Source organism: Staurois parvus, unplaced genomic scaffold (genome assembly GCF_062004578.1).
Source record: "Staurois parvus isolate SC_StPar_1 unplaced genomic scaffold, SC_StPar_1.0 ptg000234l, whole genome shotgun sequence".
Classification (NCBI taxonomy): domain Eukaryota; kingdom Metazoa; phylum Chordata; class Amphibia; order Anura; family Ranidae; genus Staurois; species Staurois parvus.
This window is the reverse complement of record NW_028318030.1, coordinates 6,838,421-6,865,988: the sequence shown is the minus strand read 5'-3', so window position 1 is coordinate 6,865,988 and position 27,568 is coordinate 6,838,421. Positions and strand designations below refer to the sequence as shown.

At 40.8% G+C, this 27,568-nt stretch overlaps 1 protein-coding gene and 4 non-coding genes across 5 annotated transcripts; all 5 read left to right on the top strand.

Moving 5' to 3' along the window:
• The first annotated feature begins 68 nt into the window (after positions 1-68).
• On the top strand, positions 69-23,500 carry LOC149460176 (mitochondrial import inner membrane translocase subunit Tim23-like). Its single transcript, XM_089680052.1, has 7 exons — positions 69-243; positions 1,102-1,160; positions 5,970-6,063; positions 8,683-8,767; positions 11,837-11,895; positions 12,604-12,714; positions 22,967-23,500. Exons 1-7 carry the CDS (start codon positions 147-149, stop codon positions 23,080-23,082), a joined length of 621 nt encoding a protein of 206 aa, XP_089536178.1. The 5' UTR covers positions 69-146; the 3' UTR covers positions 23,083-23,500.
• On the top strand, positions 8,127-8,331 carry LOC149460180 (small nucleolar RNA SNORA74). The gene has a single exon (XR_016313136.1). It is a non-coding gene; the product is annotated as a small nucleolar RNA SNORA74 (small nucleolar RNA).
• On the top strand, positions 10,264-10,470 carry LOC149460179 (small nucleolar RNA SNORA74). The gene has a single exon (XR_016313135.1). It is a non-coding gene; the product is annotated as a small nucleolar RNA SNORA74 (small nucleolar RNA).
• Positions 11,927-12,121, top strand: LOC149460178 (small nucleolar RNA SNORA74). The gene has a single exon (XR_016313134.1). It is a non-coding gene; the product is annotated as a small nucleolar RNA SNORA74 (small nucleolar RNA).
• Positions 16,163-16,362, top strand: LOC149460177 (small nucleolar RNA SNORA74). The gene has a single exon (XR_016313137.1). It is a non-coding gene; the product is annotated as a small nucleolar RNA SNORA74 (small nucleolar RNA).
• Positions 23,501-27,568: the final 4,068 nt, after the last annotated feature.

Here is a 27,568-nt window from a genome sequence, read left to right as displayed (position 1 = left end):
GGTCGTTTCGGCTTCAGAAGCCGTAAAGTGCAGCTGGTGCGAGAAAAAGGAAGTTGCGAGCGTAGAGCGGAAGTGGTCTCTTTTTACAGCAGTTGCGGAGAGGTCAGGCAGGGGTTTCGGAGACACGCGGCCGAGCTTCTAGGGAGATGGACGGAAACAACCACCCCGGGAGCCGGGGAGGGTTCGGCGGCATCTTCGGAGGGGCCCCGGGTTACCCGCATGGAGACCTGGCCGGGGTACCTTGTAAGTGTCTGAGCAAAGAGCGGGAGGCTCACTTCAAGCCTGTGTGTGATCGGTGACCTCCCTCAGGTCTGGTGTGTACACATCGGCCTCTGTCTTTCATCATTACCCAGCACTAGTATACATCGTCCCCTATTTACTCCCTGCCCTCCCCATCACATACATACCAGCGACCAGCATGTCTATGGTGTGTGCAAGGAGGTCAGAGTACTCATAGGAAACCCCCACAGGCGATATACACACTCTATGCAGATGGGGCCCTGAAGTGGATTTGAACAGGGGGCCCCAGTGTTGTAGAGCAGAACTGCTAACCACTGAGCCGTGTCTGATTGCTTCTCTATGGGCTGGTATATGTACCACCTACCAGCATGCCTATGGTGTGTGCAAGGATATCAGAGTACTCATAGGAAACCCACACAGGGAATATACACACTCCATGCAGATGGGGCCCTGTCCTGGATTCAAACTGGGGACCCCATTGTTGTAAGGTAGAACAGCTACCCCCCCTGAGCCACCAGGCTGTCTGATCATTTCTCTATAGGCTGTTATATATACCACCTACCAGCATGTCTATGGTATGTGCAAGGAGATCAGAGTACTCATAGGAAACCCACACAGGGACTATATACATTCCATGCAGATGGGGACCCAGTGTGGTAGGGTATAACAGCTAACCCCTGAGCCACTAGGCTGTGTCTGAACACTTTGCTATAGGCTCTTATCAGGGACATCCCTTTATTTTACCAGTGTAATTCAACTCTTCTTGTTTGTGCTTTACCGTCCATATGTTAGATCATATAATAATAAATGTAAACATAAAATGTGAACAGATGATTTAGTTTCTGGTTTGTTTCCCTTCAGTAACAGGAATGAGCCCTCTCTCTCCATATTTGAACCTGGATCCCAGATATTTAACCCAGGTAAGAGATTTTATTAATCAGCAGTCAAACTTTGAGACGTTTGAAGTATTACTAAATCCACAACAGAAAAATCAGCCTGTATATGCAGTAAAGCATGCTTGTTATACTCACTGTGGAACTAGGGATGCACCGAAATTTCGACCACCAAAACATATCAGCCTAAAGTAACCTTATCAATATTTAGCCGATATAGGGGACTGTGTGTACTGCAGGGGGAGAAAGGCAGGAGAGGAGCAGTGTATACAGTGACTAACTATCACTATAAATTAGTGCCGGTTTTTAAATGTAATTACCGGCTTTTTTTTTCTTCACTATAGCTCAGAAAATGAGCTAGCTCTTTCCCCGAGCTAAACAATGCGGTTTTTTTTTAGTTTCTTTCCCGAGCTAAAATAAACAGTTTCCTTTAGCTCTGAGGAAGTGACAGCTCATTCTCTGAGCTATAGTGAAGAAAAAAAAAGCCAGCAATTGAAAAACCGGCACTGACATATAGGGGTTTATTTACTAAAGCTGGAGAGTCCAAAATCAGACTCCCTTCTGCATAGAAACCAATCAGCTTCTAACCTCAGCTTGTTCAATGAAGCTTTGGCAATGAAACCTGGAAGCTGATTGGTTTCTATGCAGAAGTGAGTCTGATTTTGGACTCTCCAGCTTTAGTAAATAAACCCCATAGTGACAGCCAGTGAGGGAGCCTCTCTGTATACACTGCCCCCTCACTGTATACACTGCTCCTTTCCTGCCCCCTCCTTGCACACACTCCCCCCCCCCCCACAAAGATGGCCTGTCACTCATATGCTATCACCTAGGGGACTATTGGTTCCCTATGTGATAGCAATAAAATCATAAGTTAAAAAATAAAAATATACATGAAAGTAGAAAGAAAATACCAAAAAGCAGTTGGAGCCTCCCCACCCCCACATACGCAGATATTTCGGTTTCAGTTAGATTTTTTTTTCGGCCACATGCATTCTGAATTTTCGGTATCACTGGACCAATCGGCACTGTCCAGACAGAGGGTCAGGGGTCCTGCACCCTCCTTCAGGGGAATGAAAGTTCCTCCTACAAGCTTTAATCAGTGCCTGTTAGACACTGATAGAAGTCACAAGACTGCTCTAACTGCTGCTGAGAAAAGGTATTTAGCAGTTTATATTTACTTCAGTACTCACATTTCCATGTTGCGTGTACTGTGGGAGACCGGATGTAGTGAATGCAGGGTCCTAGGTTTAGTAACACTTTGAGGTGTATCTAAACCAAAAAAAACAATATCGCGGCTTTCTAGTTCTTCAATGTGATGGTGGCTGCATGATATTCCTACAACTAAGGCCTCATTCACACAGAGCATACAATACAGCAACTAACCATTATTTTCATAATCGATTAATTGGTTGAGTGTTTCGATTAATTAAAAACCTCAAAAAAGTTTGGTGTATAATTTAGCTAATATGTAAAGTAATTTATTCTTGAATATCTATATGCAGTGGAAAAATATAAACAATCCGCTATATGGTTAGGGAACAAAATATCCAATCCGCTGTGAGCATAACAAGCCGAAGAGAAATCTATACTATTAGATGTTGAATCTGGTACATATCAAACTCCAAGATCAAAGTTTTGCACAGAGTCCTGACTTCAACCTGATAGAACACCTTTGGGATGAATTAGAGAGGAGACTGCGAGCCAGGACTTCTCGTCTGACATCCGTATCTGACCTCACAAATGCGTTTCTGGAAGAATGGTCAAACATTCCCATAGACATACTCCTAAACCTTGTGGACAGCCTTCCCAGAAGAGCTGAAGTTGTTATAGCTGCAAAGGGTGGGCCAACTCAATATTGAACCCTACGGACTAAGACTGGGATGTCATTAAAGTTCATGTGTGTGTAAAGGCAGGCGCTCCAATACTTTTGTCAATATAGTGTGTGTGTGTTACATAAACGTTCTATCGTATATGTAATAAATATACCCAGAAGCAGTATATACAGGGTATTTTAACTAGGAGTCAGACAGGAAGCTGCATGGTGTAATCAGATGCTGTGAAGGGTAAAGTAAAGTGTACTTGTCACTGCCTATTGCAATCACGGGATATTTCCTGTGATAACAAAAGTGATTAAAAAAAAAAAAAAATTTAAATTAAAGCATCCTATACTCTTGTGCAAACAGTGGTTGTCCAACACTTGTGAGGTATCACTGCGAATGTCAGATGAAGGGCAATAATTCTAGCACTAGACCTCCTTGTGTAGATCTAAAGTAACCTGTAAGGGCTTTTAAAGCATCGCCTATGGATAATAAAATGTTGGCCGTTTGTCACTGTTGCATGGGCATGCGCAATTTTAGACCATGACGTGTTTTGGTATCTATTTACTTGGCGTAGCATCCTCCTTAAATTTTACTACACCATTGAATATTGTGTTTTTTGTGCATTTAAATTCAGATTTTTACATGTAAACAAAGTGCGTCAGAAAAGGCTTGGCCTTCAAGAGGTTGACAAGGCCTAACACGTTCTGCTTCTGTGTGTTTACACATATTTCTCCATTGTATGGGTGTCTCCCAAGCTGAACTTCAACAATGTCTTCCTTTTTATCTCTGTTAGGTGGAGGAGGATGGGGTTAGTAGTTTACAGGGAAGGGAAGATGGTTTGTGCTTTGTTAAAGTGGGACTTTGAACGAAAAAATAAAAATGTTTGATCAGGCAGGCTTTTTATTGCAGAAGAGAAATAATACACCATGCAATGTAACTTCTGCAGTAAAGGACTGTTGCCTATCTGTCTGCAATATAAACTGAACTGCGCATGTGCAGCTCTGTATACTCTTTCAGCAGCTGCCAGGATGAATGAACTCCCATGCATACCTGGGAGTCATTGTGGCCCAGCCATTCAAGGTAGCTGAAGATCCTGAACTCTGAAGAAAACCAAGTAAAGATGCCAGTGTGGGAGCTTGTGGAGATCACATCACTTACGGGAAGGTGAGTATAGTTCTGCTTTAGGCTCACATGATGTTGCAAGGGCACTGCATTAGGATCAGTAGATATTTTCTGTAATGTCTGAAAAATGAAATCTAATGCAGTTATCACATCCAGGACTGGTATGGCACAATATTACATTTGTTGTTGGGTTTAGTTATCCTTTAATTGTAGAATCACAGATACTTTATCTGCAATATGAACGTAACTCTAGCTAAAGGGGTGAAAATTTGCAAATAATTACAAGAAGAAACCAGTAACCCCATTCTTTTCTCCATTTGGAGCAGTGAAACTGTTCTTTGCAACTGTTTATGTCCACCTGTTAGTGTATTCAGCTGTTTGCTTTTTAAATTATTGATAGTAATCCTTTACTGTTTATGCAGCCTTTAAAGGATGTGTAAATAATTTTAAAGGAGAAGAGTACTGCAGCCTTTCATAAAATTGCCTGCATTGGTAGTACACTTAAGATCCAGACCTGCTTCTCAACATAGTGCAACGACTTGGATCCCCAGAGGTCCAGATCACCCTTTGAAGAGTGCTTCACAGAGAACATGAGTTCCATGTAGATACCTCTCAGATGACCAGTGTGCTACAAAAAAAAAAGATTTTCACATCCAATTCAGTCTGGCTTTTTTTACATTAACAAAAGGAAAGTTTTAATTTGACTTAAAAATAAAAACATAATTTCTGTCTGATGCTTTTCCTCCCTGTCTGGTGAAACCATGTCAAGCAAACAAGTGAAGGGAGATCCATATCCTGGATAGCAAAAAAAACCTGACTACAGTTCTCATTCTTCCCACAACTAAAGGAATAGAAGTTTTGGCTGGAAAATCAATAAAGGCAATCTTTTCACGAGAAAAATATGGAGATTGACATCTTCTGTTGAAAATGCTACTTACTTGGCTATCATAGGGACCCTCTGGCTTTAGTACTGCAGGGCAATCTAACATTCAGGCAGCTAGCATTTTCAGCAATGACCCGTTGTGTTTCTCTCAGGAAAAATTTACTCCAGAAATGTCTGGCCTTTTGACTGGTTCCCCCCCCCCCCAAGTTTGCTGGGTAAAGAACACTTCAGGAGTGTTTTAATCCTTTGGGTACCCCATAGCTTTTGTTGGTGCCTTAAAGTGTTACTAAACACATGACCCTGCATTCACTATTTTTAGTCTCCCACAGTACATGGAAATACAATTATTTTAGTAAATATAAACTGCTAAATACCTTTTCTCATCTGCAGTCTTGTGACTTCTACCAGTGTCCAGCAAAGCATTGGTTAAAGCTTGTAGGAGGAGTTTTCACTCTCTGTTTTGAGGCTGCATAACCCCTGACCCTCTGTCTGGACAGTGTTGATTGGCCCTGTGCTAACATGCAGTCTCCCAAGAAGAACAATTCTAGCAATACACCTCAAAATGAGCATGTGCAGCTTGCCCCAAAGCTCCGATCTATCGGAAGATGGATTGGGGACAGTAGAAGGGGAGGATCAGAGAAGACAGGATCAAACCGCCTTTTTACACAATGTAGAAGATTAACCCCTTAGGTTCCACTGTGAATATAACAAGCATACTTTACTGCATATACAGACTGATCTTAATGTTGTGGGTTTAGTAACACTTTAAAGGGTTCACCTTTACAAAAAAAAAAAACTGCAGGATGGGAACTTTCTGTACTGTTTCTAGAACAAAATTGAGTCAGACTGAGTGCTGTTCAGCCATTCAAAGGAAGCCTTGTATTTTTATAAATTAATTTTTATTATATGAAGAAGATTATTACCGTTAAGAGCATAAACTGTCATTTTCAGTTTTTGGACAAAATATGTGCTTTTAAAAGCATACTTTTCCTTAAATATGTCATCCTTTAGGACTCAGAAGAGTTTATTTTGCCTACTGGTGCAAACAAGACGCGAGGAAGATTTGAACTGGCATTTTTCACAATCGGAGGATGCTGTATGACAGGTTTGTAGCATGACTCAGTTTATAATCTGATCAGAAATGCTCCCCGTCTACCAGATGATGCTGCCATGCTCTGGTGGTATGATCAAAAATGCTCCGTCTACCAGATGATGCTGCCATCCTCTGTTGGATGATCAAAAATGCTGTATCAACACAGCAAAGCATTTAAGCCTATCTGGCCTAAACAAAGGTTGGGCCGAACCATTTTATATCAGGTTCAGTAATCTGGCGGTAACCAAAATCAGTCAAAGGTAATTCTCCTATGGACTCTAAAGGTGAGATCTCACTGTAATAGTGATGATTTTGCCTTGGACTTGTCACTTCTTTTGTATTCCCAATAATAAAAAAATGTTTCATAGAAACCAAGATGTCTTCATGCCAGGGTAAGAGTGCAAGTCTGAGAAATAAGAGATTAACAGCTAGAATTGCATGAGATGTACGAGGTGATTTTTACTTTTTCAGCATCTAGCAGATACTGAAAATCAGCTTTGAATGTACTACTCCTTTAAAGCTGAAGTATAGTCACTGCTTTTTTTTTTTTTTTTTTACATTGGTCATTTGGAAATCAGAAAGACATTTCAACCCTCAGAGCAGTGGAATTGCATGACATGATGAAACTGTCTTATGTAATTGTCTAATGCTGCCTTGCAACACTTGGCAGACTTCTGCATAGGAGAACGTTTAAGTATCATGAGAAGGCAGGGATGTCAGCAAAGTCAAATATTCTTCCTTTTTTTTTTTTTTTTTCCCAGCTCTCACTCTGTAAAAACCCCATCCTTCCTGGTTTTGGGTAAACACTAAACCTATTCTCGCTCCCAAAATTCCTCACTCTAGGCAGCTATTGTCTGTCCCAAGTGTTGTCAGAGGAAAGGGAATTTTTACCTCTAAATATATTTTTCAAAAAGTAAATGGTTGTATAGGCCTTTAGAGTATATTTAGCAGTGTTGAGGCCTTCGAGAAGGTGAAAGCAGGCACCTTATGGTTCCTGCTACTATTCATTTGAATGTTGGGACCTAATACAGTGTTGCTCTAGGTCTTTATATTGTATTATCATTTTTGAAAACTCAAATTATCAGTGTAATCAAGTGGATTCTTACATTTATTCTTCCAGCTTGTGGCAGAATAAGATGAATTGGCTGCTGCTGTAGGCCATTGTGCATTTAGGGACTTAGGGTGGACCTCCATATTATGTTGGGGCACATGCCCTGTACAAACTCATCTGTTGGGGGGGCCTTCCCCTGCAAAAAAAAAAAAAAAAAAAAATAAAAATATATATATATATATATATATATATATATATATATATATATATATATATATATATATATATATATATATATATATATATAATTTTTTTTTGGTAATATAATTATGGTACTTCTATAGTGCCATCAATTTATGTAGTACTTTACATATACAATATATTGTACATATACATCAGTCACTAACCCTCAAGTGGTGTACATTCTAAGGTCCCTAACTCACATTGATACATACACATTCTAGTGCCAGTTTAGAGCCAATTAACCCACCAGCATGTCTTTGGAGTTTGGAAGGAAACCCGTACAGGGAGAACATGTAAACTCCGTGCAGGTAGTGCCACTGTTGGTATTCGATCCAACGACTATAGTGCTGCCAGGTGGAAGTGCTAACCACTTAGCCACTGTGCTGTCCAATAGCACATGCATGAGGAGATGCAAATATCAGAAAGCCGTCAGAGAACCAGGAAGCTATTTTGTTTTGTTTTTTTCCTGTTTTTTTGGTGTGGAATAAGTATAAAAAAAGCTTGTTACTATTGATAATTTGGCTGGTTTTCCCCAGACACATGAGTCCTTGTGGACTGATCTGTTGTACACCAGGGCTCTCACAATTCTCTAAAGTTACACATTACGGTGTGTTTGTGGTTTTTTTTTTTTTTTCCTTTTTTTCTTCCAGGCAGGTGAAAGTTGTAATGCAGACCACCACTATTACTGATCCAGTGATCCTTTTATGTTCCTCTATGCAGCATGCATAGTCCATCAAAGGACTCCCTCTGTATGGCTGTCTAATGAAGAGTACACACAGATCCCAGCGGTAGTCAGCTGTCCAGTGTTTTCCATGTCTGTGATAGTGTTACACTGCTGGGAGATAAAGGCACTACTCATTCATGCTGAAGTCCATTGTTACCGTTCTGGTGACCTGTGGAACTTCAGCTTGTAGTAGTGCTGTGATTCCTTGAGAGTGCACCTTACAAGCTCTATTTGTTTGGCGCTAGTTTGGGACTTGTACAGTTGATCTATCGTGCAGCAAATGTTATACTTCAGAATGCCAGTCCACAAAACCAATCATTCCATTAGCATGTGCATCAAAGTATCTTCTGTATCTATACACTAAACAGACTGGGGTAGATTTATTAAAGCTGGAGCATTCAGAATTTGGCGCAGCTGTGCATGGTAGCCAATCGGCTTCTAATTTCAGCTTGTTCAATTAAGATTTGGCAATAAAACCAACTATGTAGTTTCACCCTCCAGTTTTAGTATATAACTTTCACGGTGTATATGGAAAGGTTGGTAACTGTTATAACAATTATCTATATTTTTGAATATTTAATTTGTAATATGGGATCGTTTATTTGACTTTTAGGAGCAGCCTTTGGTGCACTTAACGGGTTGCGCCTTGGATTAAAAGAAACCCAGGATATGGTCTGGTCCAAGCCCAAGAATGTTCAGTGAGTACAGCATGAATACTCTTCCTCTGTCAATTATAGTCAACTGCCCATACAGGTTTGCTTTGAAAATGGCAATGTCAGCAGTCTGTTTAAGCCTGGTAAAATCATCTATAGGCTGTACAGCCACCAAGCCCTGGATTGTGGAAATAGACAAGTGTTTTGTCTTTACCCATATTTCTGGCTGTTTCTCTGCTCTGACTGTGGAGGATAAAGTTAATGGTGAGTAAGCGCTGCTGATACTGTTTCCCATGAAGAAAACCTATTGAGTTACATATATGGGCTTAGTACAGTGTTTAAAAGCCTCTTCATCTGGATGAGGTGCCATGCATTTTGCTGGATTTTTTTTTAATACAAGCATTTTTTGTGACAACCAGCAGTACATGCAAATCAGCAAAACACCAGCAGGTGGCAGTATATGCTTGGTGTGTCCTTGACAAAGTCCTTTTGGTAAAGGTTATTCTAGAAATGAGATTTTAAAAATTCTGATTTTTTACATTCTTAAAGGAAACCTGCCCTGAATAAAAATGCAGGCTGTCATCATGGTTCTCTCCTGAGAATTATAGTTGCTTGGTTGTCATATGGACCCTCTAGCTTCAACCGTTTTGGATCCCTGACCTACAAATACGCACTTAAGAACCTATTACGTTCTGGATCTGTATACTTTTCCCACTTCTGAGAATCTAAGTATTAAGCTATTGAAAGTCAGAGTTCAGAATTTTCCGGGTTTTGGGGCTATTCACCAACGGATGTAGCATACTTTGCAGAAATGTGTGCAGTGCACGTGTGCTACTATTATATGCTTGTGTGGGAAGGGGATGTGTCGACACATATACGGGGGCTTATAGCAGAAGGAAATGCCAGGGCTGTTGGGCTTACTGAGCAGACCAGCTGGAAGTGTTTGTTTTGACGTAGGCTTTACACCTTGACAGGAAAAGGGTTAAAGTGCACTTTTCTATTAGCCAACGTTTAAAGCAGAACTAAAGTTTCACTGTCCCAAACAGCAGGCAGGCTCTTTATTACGAAAGAGACATTGCATGTCTGTTCTGCAATATGATGCACCTGCCTATCTGCGTACTGTCCTATCTGACATGGAAACTGAGCTGCACATGCGCAGCTCAGCTTGCATCACCAGCCTGGTCTCTGTAGGGTTTTTTTTTTTTTTTTTTTTACTTGAGCTGGAAAGTGCAAAATTAGGCTCACTTCTGCATAGAAACCAATCTGCTTCTAATCTCAATTTGTTCAGTTAATCTTTGGCAATAAAATCCAGAAGTTGATTGGTTTCTATGCAGAAATGAGCCTGATTTTGCACACTCCAGCTTTAGTAAATGAACCCCTGTGTGTCAGGATGAATGAAGACTGGCACACAGCAGAAGATGCCAACAAGGGACAGGACCACTGAACTAATGGTAAGTTTTTAGTTCCACTTTAATTTTGAATTGTTAGCTAGGGTATAGGGCCGTACAGGTCTTTTAAAGGAAAAAAAAAAAGTAGTCCATTCCAGCAGTAGTCAGCTATCCAGTGCTCTCTGGTGCCTGTGATTGTGTTACACTGCTGGCAGATAAAGGCACTGCCACCCAATACCTCTTGCCACACTCGCTGTTTTGGTGATGTGTGGCATTGGTATCAGGCAGTGTCATTTCTCCTTGAGAGTGCGCTGACCGCCTCTTTTCCTGGGGTCTGGTGCTAGTCTGGAAGTATACATTTGAATTTTTTATCCTGTACACTGGTGGTCTTTGTTTAAATCTTGTTGCCACAATTTAATGATTGTGTAATACTTATTAAAGTAGTGTAATGTTCATATGAGCAGTAGTCCTTTTTAATCTAGTTTTACAACTTTTTTGGGGGGTATGACTATGTTTAAAGTGCACATTTGATATTTCATATCATTTTCTGCCTGTGTCACATTGCTGTGTTCTTTATTTTCTCCTCAATTGAATTGTCATATTTTCTACCTCCTTTATTTTACTGTTCTAGTCCTGCCCAGTTTTCCAAATCTCATTGAATGTTTAAAAAAAAAGTGTATAATAAAATCTTTATTTACAAGGGATGTACCAAAATTTCGGCGGCCGAAACATATTGGCCAAAAATAGCCCTGTTGGCGTTTTGCTAATAGGAAAAAGTGAGCTGATACAGGTGCCGATAATTGCAGCCCGAGGGGTGGACTGACTATTTTGCCTGGGGTTTGGGGGGACTATTTGTACTGCAGATGGGGGAAGGCGGCGGAGAAAGGCAGTGTATACAGACAGGCTTCCTCACTTGCTGCCACCTAATATCCTTTTTGTTTTTTAAATGCAATTGTCTGCTTGCTTTTTTTTTTTTCTTCACTTTATAGCTCCGAGAAGGGGCTGTCATTTGCCCCACTGCTAAAGTAAACAAAGGGTGGGGTCACAGCCAAAAATTGCATGTAAAAACCGGAAATGACCAGCAATGACATTTAGCGGCGGCAAGTGAGGGAGCCTGCCTGTATATACTGCTCCTTCCTTCCTACAAAGAGGTACTGTCACCTATAATGCTATCACATAGGTGACTATTGGTCCCCTATGTAATAGCAATAAAATCATAAGATAAAATAAATAACACATTTAAAAAATACAAAAAGAAAACTTTTTTGAGCCTCCTCACCCCACATACACAGGCAGTCCGCTTTTCGGCCAAGTGCATCGTTGCACTATTTATTAAGGATGAGCAGAAAAAATATACTTTATTTTTTTTTTTTTTTCCTGCTCATCCTTAATAAATAGAGCCACAGTAAAGCACTGTTCTCCAACATTTAGAGATGATTTCAGCGTTTCCATCAGAATAATTTCAGTTAATTTCTACACCACATTTCCGATTCCAGCTTGAGTTTCAGTTTGAAAGTACCTCTTATTAATAATTGGTCACATTGAAAAGAAGCAATACCCAATTCCTGTAGAAAACTACTAAACATTTTTGCAGCTCTTACAGTGAACGTTTTTCTGTATGAAGAGGTTTAACTTCTTTTCCTCCAAAGTGAGCTATTTTCCACTAAGTTTTATTACCTTTGGTAAAATCTGTGAAATGTAATTGTGCTAACCTGTTTGTGTGCAGGATTATGAATATGGTCACAAGACAAGGTGCGATGTGGGCGAACACTCTGGGATCGTTAGGTAAGTGAAAGATTCTGTATTTGTATTTTATGCCAGTGGTAGTCAGCTGTCCAGAGCCAGCCTGTGCCTGTGACTGTGTTACACTGCTGGCAGATAAAGGCGATGTCCCGCTATACTGACTGCCATACTTGCCGTTCTGGTAGTGTGGCGCTAGTATTGGGCAGCACTATGCTTCCTTGAGAGTGTGCTGAATATTTTGTTTAGTGCTAGTTTGGAAGCATACAAAATAAGTGTACTATCTCCGTACATTTTCTAGCAACTATAATGGGGCTTTAGATGTGTTTTGTACAGCAATATAACAGTTTCTCATTTGGATTGTTGGTAATCCAAATAATTCTGGTTACAACTTTTGTACTTGAAATGACCCAGTGTGACATCAGCATTGTCCTAGGACATGCCATGACCATTTCACCAGCTGTATTTGGTTAGGTGTTTTATTGCCACAATGTTCTTAATTTGTTTAGTGTCAAAGGTCTATTTGCACTCCTGAGCAAGCATCTCGTTATTTAAATCAATGTGTCACAGGGAAGTTTTCATGGAAAATATTGTGTATTTTTAAATGGTGCATTGGATGGCCATGTGACTTACTTTTACAAAAATCTAATCACTTTTTAAGATTTTTAAAAAAATGCATACAAATGTCAATATGTGAGTATCTAAATTTAAAAAGTAATGTTAGGATTTAATTTTCTTTTACCATATTTTCAGCATTATTGTACAGTGCCTTTGGGGTCCTAATTGAGAAGACCAGAGGAGCAGAAGATGACCTGAACACTATAGCAGCTGGTACAATGACAGGCATGCTGTACAAATCTCCAGGTGCTTTTTTTTTTTTTTTTCTCTTTGGTGTTTGTTTTTTTTCCTCCTTTCTAGTTGAAAAACTTTGTATGAGCTTGTTCAGGTTTTATTATTCTGCAGTCTCTTTACTGTTGTCCTGGACCAAGAAGAACTCCCCCCTGATTTTGAAGTCTGGTGACAACAACAATAGTTTGACCAAGATCGACTGCTTAGCCTGGGTGAGGGTAGTAAAGACCTAGCAGGTCAAGGACAAATTAACTCCCCTTTCTCAGTTTAGTGGTGCTACTTAAGAATAAAGTCAAACTATATATGCTGAGAGGAATACACGCTGTCAAGATTTTAGAGGATTTCAGTTTTAATTCTTGCTTCTGTACTCTGGACCCTCTTAGGTGTGTCTGTCTGCTGTAAACTGGCCCCCCTCTAGACATTCAGTACTTGTGTATTTCTCCAAAAATAAATGCTAAGTGAAGTAAACTTAACTATCTCCTGACTGTGCCATAGCCAAAAGACTACTGTAGCGCGGTCATCTAGTTCTGGGAGGGAGTCTATAGATCCTCCCAGAACCCTGGGCATACATCAGGCACACTTCGTGATCGCTGTGTCCTTTTGAACACAGATGATCACAGATAGAGGTAAAGGGCCAATCACACCAGCCCTTTACCTTGTGATCAACTGTATCCAATCACAGCTGATCACAAGTAATCAAATGCTGGTTAATTGGTGCTGTCACAAAGCTAATAACTGACAATCCTCTATCCGCACACATTTACACTGATTTATCAGTGCCCATTATTAAAGCCTCATTAGAAAAGAAGAAAAATTACCTATGTGCAAAATTTTATAACAGAAATCAAGAAAAAAGCTTTTTTTCCCCATTTGTTTGATTAAATAAATAGTAGAGATTAACAGTGTTGCATGACCGCACAATTGTCATTCAGAGTGCAACAGAGCTGAAAATTGGCCTGGGAAAGGGGGGGAGTGCCCAGTATAGTGGTTGTAAAGGCTCAAGGTTTTTTTACTTCATATATTCAATGCATGAAGGTAAAAAACCTTCTGTGTGCAGCAGCAGCACACCAGCTCTCCTTAATATTTACCTGTACCCCATCTCAATCCAGCAATGTACACAAGAGCCTCGGCTCTCCCGCTTCTCTCCCTCACTGGCTGGGACGGCAGCAGTAGCCATTGGCTCCTGCTACTTTCAATCACAGCCAGTAAGCCAATGAGGAGGGAGCTGAGCTGCACTCCGTGTCTGAATGGATCCACAGAGCAGCGGCTTGCTATGGGGACACTAGGAAGGAGGGAGGGGCCTGAGTGCCGGTGGGGGGCTCCAGAAGAGGAAGATCGGGGCTGCTCTGTGCAAAACTACTGCACAGAGCAGGTAACTATAACATGTTTTTGTTCTAAAAACAAAAGAGCCTTTATCACGAAGGACTGAGTTGGGATGTGTGAGCTGAACAAAATAAACAAGGATTTCAGCAGGGCATCTTCCAGGACCTCAACTTGAGAGATGATTGGTTCCTCCTACAATGGGAATTGCTAGCATTATAGAGTGGATCGCAGTGAGACCTAGTGTGAGGCAGAAAGTTTCTACAAGCATCTTCTCTCAGGTTGCTGTCCTGGAAAATTCTTAGAAATATAATTACCAGAAAGACTAACTGGGAATCTTTGAAATTTCCACCCACCCAGCCGCATCATTCATTGACCGTATAATGGGAATGGGAAAACTACAAGTTCCGACAGCCTTTGCAGCTGACAGTTTGTATTTCTCAATGAACTACCAGGGAGCTGCTCTCTAGTCTATGTAGTTCATTGTACACAGTTCGCAGGACAGTAGCATTTCACCCATGGTCTGATCATGGGTACAATGCTTCATCACAGGCTCCTAAAAACAAAACAAAAAAATAAATTTTTTTACCTGCAAAAAAAAACTGAAATATGAGCACTGCTAGTTCTTTTTCTGGGGGGAAAAAACAACAAATACAGGTAGAACAAATTTATATCTGACACACATTTCTTAGCCAAAACATTGGCTATGTAAAAGAGAAAATGTTGCAGTGGAACACAGTCCAGTGAAGTGAAAGGATTTTTTTCAAAGAACATACAAGCCAGAGAGTAGAATGCTCTACCCTCTGGCTTGTACGTTATTTGTAAAAAATCCTTTCACTTCACTGGACTGTGTTCCACTGCAACATTTTCTCTTTTACGTGGCCTCTGTTTTGTGATCCCCTTAGGATGATCTAGTCCCTCCTAAAAGCCGTGCAGAGGCTGTCTGTAAGATAATAGGACCCTCCTCTGTCAAGTTTGCTATTCCATGATGTGACACAGACTCTGCCTTTTGGTTACTGTACTTTGTGTGTTGTATAGTTACAAAATAAATGTGGCTATTCAGGAACTGTGTGTGTGTCCCCAAATGTTTTGTCTGCGGGTCTCTAAGTTATGAATCTGGTCCTGTTTGCATTATGGTATTCTCTTGTAATAGGATTCCTGTAAAATAGCAGTGGGTTTCAGGTAGGGTCATGCAAGTTGGCAAGTTTAAAAACAGGTTCTGGGTAAGAAATGGGTGTGCTTGGGTCTTTAGTATATACCACTTGGCATCTGCCCTATAGCAGAAGTACTGCTACAGGGCGGCACGGCTGCGCAAAATCAAACTCTGTGATCGTCGGCAAAGCTGACGGGAGAGACCTGTATGTAAACAACACAGATCTCTCTCCTGTCAGCATGGACATGCTGCTCCTGTATCTCTGCACAGCAGAGATGCACAAAGCAGCATGTCTCCTAAGTAAAACACAACACGGCACACTATTAACTCCTTCCTGCCCAGTGGCATTTGTACAGTGTCGGTGCTTTTTATTAGTGTTGATCACTGTACTAGTGTCAGTGGCAGTTCCCATCCAGTGTCAGAATGCCCTCTGCAGTCTTGCTACAAGTCGCTGATTGCCGCCATTACTAGTATAAAAAAAAAAAAATTTAAATTTCAGTATACTGCCATTTTGTAAACGCTATAACTTTCAATGAAACCAAATATAATACAATTATTGGAATTGTTTTTAGCAAAGAAATGGTAGAATACATTTTGGTCTACATTTATGAAGAAATGTGTGGTGTGTGTGTGTTTTTTTTTTTTTTTTTTTCTGTTTATCAAAATTGTCGGTATTTTTTTTGTTTATAGCGCAAAAAATAAAAACCGCTGAGGTGATCAAATACCGCCGAAAGAAAGCTCTATTTGTGGGGGGGGGGAAGACATACATTACATTTCTGTACAATATTGCATGACCGCACAACTTTCATTCAAAGTAACAGTGCCATATCGCAAAAAATGGACTGATCAGGAAGGGGGGTAAATCCTTTGGCGGCAAGTGGTTAAGATGGTCTACAGGCTACTGATCTTTTCCCTGGCGAATTTTACTTCTATTATTCTGCAGTGTGCTGTCATGTTGCAGGTATTTGGCAATAGCTGTCCTGTAAAGGCTCCAGTGGTAGTCAGCTGTCCAGGATGTCTCTGTACCTGTGATAGTGTTACACTGCTGGTAGAGAAATGTGAAGCTTTACATGGAAATCGATGTCACTCTTTTTTGTTGACTTTTGACCTGGGTGTTTAGCTGATCTGTGCTTCTCTGAAACTGCTGACCTCTTTTCATTGCTGTCTGCATTAGTCTGGAAGTACACAGTTTTTCCATTTCTAGTATGAATTAATGCCAGTTCCTTTACTGTTATTTTGCTCCAGTCACTTATTTTTGTTCATATAGCTCTGTTTGCTCACAAATTCTTCCCTGAATGTATGGTGGGAGCGCATGCACTGCATATGTCTTACAGCGGTCATGTGACCTACTGCTGTTCCAATCCTGCTGCCACATAACCGCTTTGGTGGGGAAGGGGCAAAGTACAGAGCAGATCTTAATTGCTGCTCATGGGAGGGAATGGTTTCAAAAATAGAACTTTGTACTGCCTGTGCCAGTCGGCACTTGAAGCATAAACGTGCAAACCTGCAGTCCCAGTTGGGGGCATACATATGAGGGATGCTACACCAGAGCTACAAGGAGAGTAGCCACCTAGGGCACAAACCTTTTGATCAGAGATTGTCCAAAAAAAGATATTAGCAAAAAAGGAACTTCAAAAATAGTTTAAAAAGTTGTAACTACCAGAAGCGTACCACATCCCAGTTTATGAATATGGATTACTGTTGCCAGTTTCAAACATACTTGAGCTGTTTTGACAAGAAGAGTTTAAAAGAGAAGTATGGCCAAAGCTTCTCGAGGGTCACAGGAGTGCACTTCTTTTTGCTCTCCTGTGACTCAGAATGAGCTGACAGCAGACTACCCATCAGTTGATTTCACAGAGCTGCTCTAGACAGATCCCAGTCATGTTGATGATAGGCAGCTGGCTCTTGCTTTCAGCAAACAGCTGAGAACTGAAGTCCGCTTCACCTGCCCAGCAATTGCTCCAGTTCTCAGTCTTAGCCCCGGTCACATCGGGTGCAATTTGCATGCCATGTGACTTGCAAAACGTATGCGAATTTGCACCCTATTGTCCCTATTAGAGCGGTCACATCAGAGCCGTACCGCCTTCTAAAGTAGTGCATGCACTACTTTTGGTGGGATTTGCATAGACACCTGTGTCCGATATCTTGCAAATTGCACCTCAAAACGGCAAGTCATTTGATCTTGAAATCGCGCAACTTCACTGTAAGTTGCATGATTTCAAAATCAGCTTTGATGTGACCGGGGTGTAAGAGCTGAAGTGCATCACATCACACCGATGCTGCATCATTGTGGTGAGTATGTATTAACTCCAATCATTTCCTTTTAATAACCTTATAATTATAACTACTTCATATGTATATTTTGTAAACAGCATTACATCCACAAATGTCTACCATTCACATATTGTTTCCTATTATGTGGTTACCTGTAAAATAACTTGCAGCATTAGAACACTATTAAGTGGAGTTTTACCTGTCCAAGGTTCAAAAACGTGGCGAAGTGAAAAGCCAGCAAATGTACTTGAATGACAAGGGAGGTAGAGACAAAACAAATGTAAATATTCTTTAGCTTGGTCCTTGTTTTGGAAAGTAGACGGTCCAAGGTATTATTATATTATTATTTTTTTTTAAATAAAATTACTAAAAGTGCTGATGTCAGCAACATTTTGCACATCCTTCCCTCCCTAACACCTGCTGGTAAGATTAAACTGAACTTAAAATAAAATTCACCCAAAACCGAACAAACTTTAACCACTTGCCTACTAGGCATGTATACCCCCTACGTGCCCAGGCCAGCTTTCAGCGCTGTCGCACTTTAACCCCCATGGCGGTATTCCCGAGTGTAGCTAATTATCAGTGCCAAAAGCGGTAACCCCGAACTACACTCGGGTTTACCCTGCAGCGTTGCTCTGGCTTTCCATGTTTCACTTACCTTGTCCTTTGCTCCCGCGATGTCCTCCCTGCAGCGTCCCCGGCCAGCCGATGCCAGCATCCCTCTTCCGGGTTCCCATCCCTGCGAGCGTGGGGACGTACGGGGCCGGAACCGGCGGGAAATTAAAAAATTTAAAAAAGTGACATTCACTCAATACACTAAAATCACATAGTAAAACATTACTGTATCAAACCATTTCACATACATTTTGTCCCTAGTGCTTTGCCCTGTGTCCTGCCTGCATTTTTACCGTTCTTTCTGCCTAAAAACTGAGACACGTCCATGGCGTCCAAAAAGCGTCCATTTAGGTCAAAAGCGGTTTTAGACCAGATAGAGAACAGCGATAGTAAATTAAAACCACTTGCAGAATTGAGTGATGATTTTTGGGGAAATTCGTCATCAGACACTGAAAACGATTTTGTGACTGAGCTCAGTGATGTGCGAACTTGGCGATCCATTTCAAATGTCAGTGTTTTTGGTTTGATTACATTATTGAATTAAATGTATTTTATTTTTTATGATTATAATATTATTTATGATTTCGTATTTCAAATTTTATCCTATCCGGGATGTTTACTAGACACTTGTTCGGACAGATTTCAGTGACTTATTCCTAAAAATTATAGGCCTACAATAAAAAAAACATGTTTCCATGCAAAAAAAAGTATTGCTTCAGCAAAGAAATATTGACATAATCATACCGCTAGGGAGATTAAATGACAAATGCGCAGTCATGCAACACTGTACCCATATGAAATTATAATTTTTTTCACAGAAATAGAGCTTTCTTTTGGTGGTATGTACTCGCTGCTGGGTGTTTTTATTTTTGCACTATAAACAAAAAAAGTGCAAAATTTTGGGAAAAGTTTTTTTTTTCTGTTTTCATTAAATTTTGCATTTGCAAACAGGTAATTTTTCCTCCTTCACTGATGTGCGTTGATGAGGCGGCACTGATATGCGGCACTGCTGGGCACTGATCATCAGTCCCGATCCTTCCTCTGACAATTGCCAGTTATTGGCAATACTGTCCTCACATTGACAGCGTAAAGAAAGTGCAGCCGATAACCAGCAACTGCATTTACCAGTGATCTATGTCATTGGACCGGCTGATTACGTGGTTAAAGGCCACTGTGATTGGCCTTTTACCACATCACGTGATCAGCTGTGTCCGTAGGACACGGAGAGCTCCGGGGGCACGCGGGAGGGCGCGTTCTGGGAGGACGTCATATGACGCCCTCCCAGTACTGGCCGGCTGCGGTGAAGCCATAATTCGGCTATCTGCGGTCTGCAAGTGGTTAAACCTACTCACAGCCACATTCACAAGCTAACCTACCTAGCCCTATAAGAAATCGCTGTACATATCTGTTCTGCAGCCGCTCTGGTCCCACGCTGCGCTGTCTGCAGGGCTTCAGTGTGTAGGCAGGAGAGGCAACAGACAATGGAAGCCCCATAGTAAGTCTGTGGATGACGGCACATCCCAGGCATGCCGCAGCCTTTGTCGGTTCTCTCCTGCACACTGCATCTGCCCCTGGAGACCGGATCAGCTTCAGAAAATATATGTATTGTGATTTCTTTCATTTTAGAACGTTGCTGCGAATAGATTTAACATTTAGGGTTTGGGTGAACTTCTACTTTAACCTTACAGGTTATGCCTGTTTCAAGGTAGAAAAGGATAAATCTTAGGAGTCAGTCAGTGTCTAACAGTAGCAACTACCTTTTCTTTTCACTACTGTTGGCCCACTAATAATCAAGTATTCAAGGTAACATTTAATCTACTATCATGTCTCCAAAAGGAAAAAAAAAAGGAAATTCCTGGGATAAGCATCTTGAAAATGAGGAAGTGAAATTTTGAAATTTCCTCCTTCAAGCCTGAGAAAGAGGGGGTTACATTTGTGCATACTTAGTAATTTTTAGTTGTTTAGTTTCTTTACTCTTTTTTGGTTCTCAACCTCTGTTCTGTGTTTGACATATTAGTTTATTATACAGACCACAGGGCAAAAAAACTGAACTAAATGTATTTTGACAGGCTATGATGATTATAAGATAAAAAAAAAAAAAAAAAAAGTTTTGTGAACATGCTACACATTTTTAACTCAAAAGAGAGATCAGTATAACAATCATCGCTCCATAAGACGCGCCTAGGTTTTAGAGGCGAAAAACAAGAAAAAAAAAATATTCTGAACCAATGGACTGCAGACACAGCACAGGGCATGACCAGAGACTGCGGACACAGTACAGGGGATGACCAGAGACTGCGGACACAGTACAGGGGATGACCAGAGACTGCCGACACAGTACAGGGGATGACCAGAGACTGCCGACACAGTACAGGAAAAATACCAGGGACTGCGAACAGTGCAGGGGATGACCAGAGACTGCTGACCTTTGGGGAGGGAGGAGCGGGTACCTGAATTTGACAGGTACCCGCTACCACTTCCGCGGAGTTGTCCTTCCCTCTTCTTCCCGGGCTGGCTTCTGTGACAGCCGGGTGTCCACTGCGCATGTGCTGCGCTTTGTGAATGGCCCGGCACCTTCTGGGACCTGTGTTGTGTCCCAGAAGACACCGCACCATTCACAAAGAGCAGCACATGCGCAGTGGGCACCCGGCTGTCACAGAAGCCAGCGCGGGAAGACTGTGCAGCGCTGGAGCGAGGAACAGGTAAGGCCCTGCAGGAGAGAACAGCTGAGCGGCCGGCCCGGTATTCTGACATGGTGGCGGCAGAAATACCGGACCGGCCGCTTTATATTCGCTCCATAAGACGCACTGACATTTTCCCCCCTTATGCAGCAAAAAATACGGTAAATTCCATTTGAGACCCCATAAAATCTTGCCTTTCCAAAAGTTTATTAACAATAGAAAGGTGCAGGTAAGGAAAGTAAAACCACTTGAGTGAAGGAATTATAGCCTTTGGGTTGATAAACCTGTTCCCTTAAATACATTGTTAAACGTTAAGACTTTGACATTGAGCAAATAGATGACTTTTCTATTCCTATGAACCATATTCAATTTGGTAATAAAGCAAGGTAGGGCTATATTATTCAGCATATCAGATTACTGTAAGGGTAAATGATGTAGGTGAAAAGCTTCTGTTGTAGTTGCAAGAATGTAATGTGAGCAAAATATTCTAAAAGTTTATGGCTGGTAAATGCTTAACAGATTAAAACAGATTTTTGTCATGTTGGGAAGGGGGGGGGGGGAGGAGGAAGTAACTAAATTAGGCTCTGACGTGCAGGCTGCTTAGTAGTTCTACTGACATAAGTGTAGGTGCTACCTATTTATCAATACCAAAATCTGCATTTCAGGTGTAATAAAAATACATTTTAATTCATTATTTTTTACAAATGTATCACTGCAAACCACAATAAACTGTTGGCTTTTTGGATGTTGTCCTACACCCTAATTACAAGAATTATAATTTACCACTTAAACTCTGTCCATGTCATCCTCCATAGTGAGGTGTTTTATACAGGGAAATTGGCTTTTAGAGAATGTATTTGTTTCCACTGTTTTAACCATTTACCTAGGCCAATTTTCAGCTTTTAGCTTTGTCACGCTTTGAATGACAATTGTGCAGTCATGTAGCACTGTTGTACTCAAACTAAAGTTGTGTACTATTTTCCACATAGGGCTTTCATTTTGTGCTATTTGATCACCACTGTTTTTTTTTTTTTTTTTTTTTTTTTTTTTATTTGCTAAATAAATTTAAAAAGATTGAAAATGCATTTTTCTTTCTGTTATAAAATTTTGCAAATGAATCTCTTCATAAATATTTTCCCCCTTTTTTATTTTACATACTGTGACCAGAACATAGTAACATTGTACTACTCTGGGGGGTTGATCAGGATTTTTTTTTATTCATTATGATTGCTTATAACAGTGAATTTCACTGTTATAAATAATTTTTTCTAAATTAAATCAATTCATTCACTGTTTTTGTTGTGATGTACAAGCTGATCACACGGTACAGATGAGCTGTGATTGGTCCTGTCTGTACCTTGTGATCACTATGACCAATCACAGCAAGCAACACCGTAGTACACAATGGATGGCATTAATGCAAGCCATCCATTGTGTACAGTTATCGTGATCTGCTGTGATTGGTCACAGTGATCACATGGTACTGGCAAGCAAGCCAGTACAGTAATCTGTCATCGGATGTATCCGGTGGACATACCTGGTGACAGATAGCACTGCAGCGTGTTCTGGCAAAGACTTCATAATAACATCCAGCCAGAACGGGAGAAATCCCCCCAATTATCATTTGTGTATAGGCCGGGCAGAAACTGGAATTTATCAAAACTGGAGCAGACAGAATCTGAGACAGTTGTACATGGCAACCAATCAGCTTTTATCTTCAGCTTGTTCAGTTAAACTTCTAAATGGAAAGAAAGCTGACTGGTTGCCATGCACAGCTGCTGCAGATTTGATAAATCCCCTTGATTGTAAGTGACTACTTGAGATAAGTAAGAAGGCAGTGTTCCCTTCAAAGTAGAAAGGTAACCGGACATCTGTGAGTGCCCTCAAGGTAACCTTCCTGTTTAAAAATGTCCTTCCAAAGTTCACCAAGATGAGTACCTAGGATTATTGTTTCTGCTGTTGAAAGGTTAAGAACTGCGGCACCAGTCTTTTTAGAGGTATGGTCAATTGAAGGCCAAAAGTGGTGATGCTAATAAAAAGTTCAAAGGAAATCTGTAAACATACAGATTTCACTTCAACCTTTGACAGACACAGGATTTTCTATGGGAAAGTCGCAGTGGAATTCACTGACTTGTATATAAAACAGGCAGTTTTCAGTTTCTGTGGCCATAATTCAACTGTCTAATTGCTTAAGAAATCAACATGTATATTTCTTTTCCAACAGCTGGATTACGGGGAGTAGCACGCGGTGGACTGGCAGGCTTTGCTTTTACAAGTATCTATGCTTTATATAACAACTGGGAACACATCAAGGGGTCTTCAACACGGCTATCATTATGAACCTATTTGGAATTGCACAGAACTGCTATCTTTAGGGGTGAACTGTTTTCAGTCTCTTTCTGGACATTTTTACTTGCCTGAATTGCCACACTGGAGCCCCAAGGTGGACAATTGTTGGAGGTAAAGAAGGGTATTTAAGGATTTAGTGGACGTTGTTGAGGAACCATCAAAAAGGGTATTTAAGGATTTAGTGGATGTTGTTGAGGAACCAACAAAACACACGGCTATTGTGAAAGACTGGAGTCCATACCTGCCATCCCCTGAGCCAAGGAAAGGCCTAGATGAGAGGGATCTTTGTCAGTTTTAACATTTAAAAAAATATATGTATATTTAATGTTACCAAATGATATTTGCTGTGTCTTATTACTAGCTATCTTGTACTTTGAGCCTAAATTAAATCTGACAAGTTATGTGAAAATTGTCTTTTCTTTCTTAGTATGTTTAATTCTGTGGAGTGGACATATAATAAATACCTGACATTAGAAATCCATAGCTCCCCCTGTAGATTTCTCTTATAACATACTAGTGATCAGGCTGTCATGATCATCCTTGGTTTAAATTCTTTAAAGGATAAGTTCGCCTTTTTGTAATGTGTTACACCTGTATTCAGGGTGTAACATGTGACTGTTGCAGCAGCTTCCACACCACACCCCCGATCCTTCATTGTGACAGTGAGCAGAGGATCTTCTCCTTATATTCACTGTCTCACCCGGCCACATCATTCCTTGACAGAGTTCTGTGAATGGGAGAACTAGGAGTACTTGACAGCCTTTGCAGCTGTTGTCTTGTAGTTACTGAACTACCATGGCACATGTGAGCGCATTGGGTAGCTCATTGATGCTTCCTGTCAGTGTGTAACTGCCTGTTCATATGTAGTATGAGCGGACAGCTTATACTGACAGTCTGCAAGAGTCCTGTATTGCACTTGTGATCTATTGATCGTGGGTGTAATGCTTTGCAGGCTCTTAGTTAACCATTTGCCGGCCGGCCAATAGCCATTTGGCGGCCAGCAAATTCCCTCGCTGTTGTGGCTGGACGCCATAGGGCGTCCTCCCGGGCATGTGCAGTTTGCTCACCTGCAGAGCCGTGCAGCGGCGCGATCTGTCACCGGCCGTGTACCTCTGATCTGAGTACCAGCCCCATTGCCAGTACTATGTGACCTGCTGTGATCAATCTTAGCAGGTCACATGACAGTTGTATACAATGGATGGCTTCATTCATGCCATCCATTGTATACTAGTGTGCCTAGCTGTGAATGGTCACAGCTAATCACATGAACAAGCTGGCCCAAATCACAGCTAAGCACAAAAAAAAAAACCCTGAATAAATCGGTCATTCAGGTAAATGCTTGCTTATAGCAAAGTAATTCTTTGCTATAAGCAATTATGTAAAAAAAAAAAAAATACTGATCACTTCCCCAAAGTAGTACGATGTTACTACGGTAACATTGTACTACTTTGGTCATAGTGAAATATGAAAAAAAAAATCTTAGACGAAATGTAAAAAAAAATTTTTTTTAAATTATATGTTTTTTTTCATACTGTCAGTGTCCCTGATCACCGCCATGCCAGTTATATGATGACGCTGTACTGCACTAGTGACAGTATGTAAAAAAAAATAAAAAAATTGTGAAAATAATTTTTTTAATTTTCCGAAAAATAACTTAAAAAAACTCGCCATGCCTCTTTTGAAGTACGTTGGACTGTCTACTTTGATAAAAGAGGTCATTTGGGGGATATCTGTACTGTTCTGACATTCTTGGACCTCAAGAAATTAGATTGGCCGTCAGTATTTCAGGATTGATCAATTTTCAGATCTATACCATAGTTTGTGAGCTCTATAACTTTCCTACAAACTACATAATACATCCTAATTTGGGTTATTTTCACCAAAGACGTAGCAGAATACATCTCGGCCTAAATTTATGAAGAACAATTTATTTGCAAACTTATAACCGAAACAAACTTTTTTTTTTTTTTTTAAATTTTCAGTATTTTTGTTAATTTTGGGTACAATGTTGTATGACCACGCAATTCTCATTCAAAGTGTGAGAGCGCTGAAGCCTGAAAAATGGCCTGGGCAGGAAGAGGGTAAAAGTTCCCGGTATTGAAGTTGTTAAAGATAAATGCACTTTTTTACCTGCAGATTTATTAATTCTTTTATACAGGTGAATTTATCCTTTTAAGTCACTATCCTATAAAAAGTATACAGATTAGTATTTTGGACTGCACTGGCTGCATACTTGTTTCAGGTCTGACCCAGAAGAGCCTCAAACCAAACAGCTGGCCAACGAACATTCCCCTTGTATTTTTAATGAGAAGTGTTCTAAAGGTATACTAATAAATATTCAAACCTGGAGCCTTTGCTAAGACTTAAAAACCATGTGTAAGATTTCTACAGCCAAAGCTATGTAAATATTTAAAAGAAAACTAGAATGGGTGGCAGGCTACATGTACTGTACAGCCAAGGCATTCAACCTAGGATGAAAATTCTTTCTTCGTAACATAGTTAATCTGGTTGAAAAAAAGACACAAGCCCATCCAGTAGATGCAAGCTCTAGGGAAGGAAGGTGAAAATAAAATGAAAGCCCCAAGGTCCTCCCTCATCTTCATCACCAAGAACCTGAAGATTACTCCGGGTTTTAAAAACTCATCAACCTTCTGCTGTTTGACCATGAATAAACATTCATACATCACTTCATAACCAGGTGGGACTTCTGATCCTGGCACAACCTCCATGAACTGTTTGCAGTTCTGGATTTTGAGAAGCTCTGATATGCACAATTACACCATTGGCCCCTTCCCTTATAAGGGAAGATAAATCCTCTGTGCAAAAGCATTTTTTTCAAAAGAATCTGCCTACAGCACTGAAATGTCCCAAAATGACCACATCAGATACGTGTTGTATGTATGATGGTGAAAATCCGAACCCTGGCTTCTTTTGTTCAGTAGTCCAAAATCTCATTGCCTATTGTCCATTGAGTTACTCAGAAATTGTAAAATGAGTTATTTCAAGGCCTCGTACACACATGGCATTTGCCCTTCTCTCCTAGACACCTTTCCTCCTGGCAATAGTGTTTTGGCAGAAAAAACGCTTGGTGTGTGTAAATGCATCAAGCGCTTGGGCGCTCATGCATTGCATTGGCCAGAATAATATTCTGGCCATTGAAATTAGCAGTGAAGCGCTTGATGTGCCTAGCATTAAAGTGATAGTAAAGCTTCTGATTTTATTGTTTTTATATAGCAACCATGCAATACTTACCTGCTCTGTGCAATTGTTTTACACTGAGCAGCTCCGATCCTCCTCCTCTAGGGTCCCCTACTGGCACACCTCTTGTCTGTGTACCCTCATAGCAAGTCGCTTGTTGTGGGGGCACACATCCGTGCTCGCTCTCAAGCCAGCTCCATGTGCACATTGGCACAAAGAGTGCTGCTCCCACTCCATGAGTCTTCAACTTTATGCTAATGTTATGAGCCTTTTACTTTGAATCTTCAATCAATGCTTCACTGTCTTCTACAATAACAGTAGTGCATATGGATCAGTCTAACCTTGGGAACCATACTTAGCCCTGTAATGTTACTTCAGGCTCTGAATTATGAATGGGCTCTCACCTCAGCACTTTCTGCAACACATGTGGTTAGCCGCAGGGTGCTATACAGGTCCAGGGCTGTGATCCATCCATATAGAAGCCTGGAGGTAAGACCGTGTCACCCTGTTTATTTGACTCATTACAGGATGGTCTGCCCACGGGCTGCTGTGCTATTCTTGTGAGAACACACTTACCCTAGTTCCATGACTACCCCACAGGGAAATACCCTCACCCATAGCAATGGTGGGTGCAACAGCAAATGCTCAGGCAAACATTCACAATGTGGGACTTGTGATGGCCCTTGCTTGGCTACAATGCTTCTATTGCACCAGAGCAGCTCTATCTCAGGCATGCAATCATCAGTCTACTTGACTATAGCAGGCTTTCTAGAACACTTGCAATTTTCAGACAGCTAATAGCTTTTAATAAATCCATCACTGTTCAAGACCTCAAAAATGGCAAGCTCCTTCTCCAGCTCCACTGTAAATTAGATCCTGATATCCCTGCCCAGGAACAGGCAAACATGAAGGGAATAAAAAAAAAAAAAAAAGACCTGGAGGGTTCTGGAGAGGATTTCTCACCACAGGCTCCTATGCATCTGATGTTAAAGCTTCAAGCAATATGCATGGAACTGTAGATATACTCCTGCTGTACCCATTTGGGTAGAGACCTGCTGAATTAAAAAAAAAACGCCATCCCCATTCTGAAACAGAATAGAGATTTTATGACGACTGGGTCAATCCAGAAAATATTTTCTCTCCTCCACCGATTACTGCAGAAAAAGTTAATGAAGAAATTACCTGTTTTGATCGTAGAACCTGCTGCCTTTCAAGAAAAAAAATAGTAAATGCACATATTTTTGCAGGAAAGTGTGCATTTATTATTTTTTCCTACAGG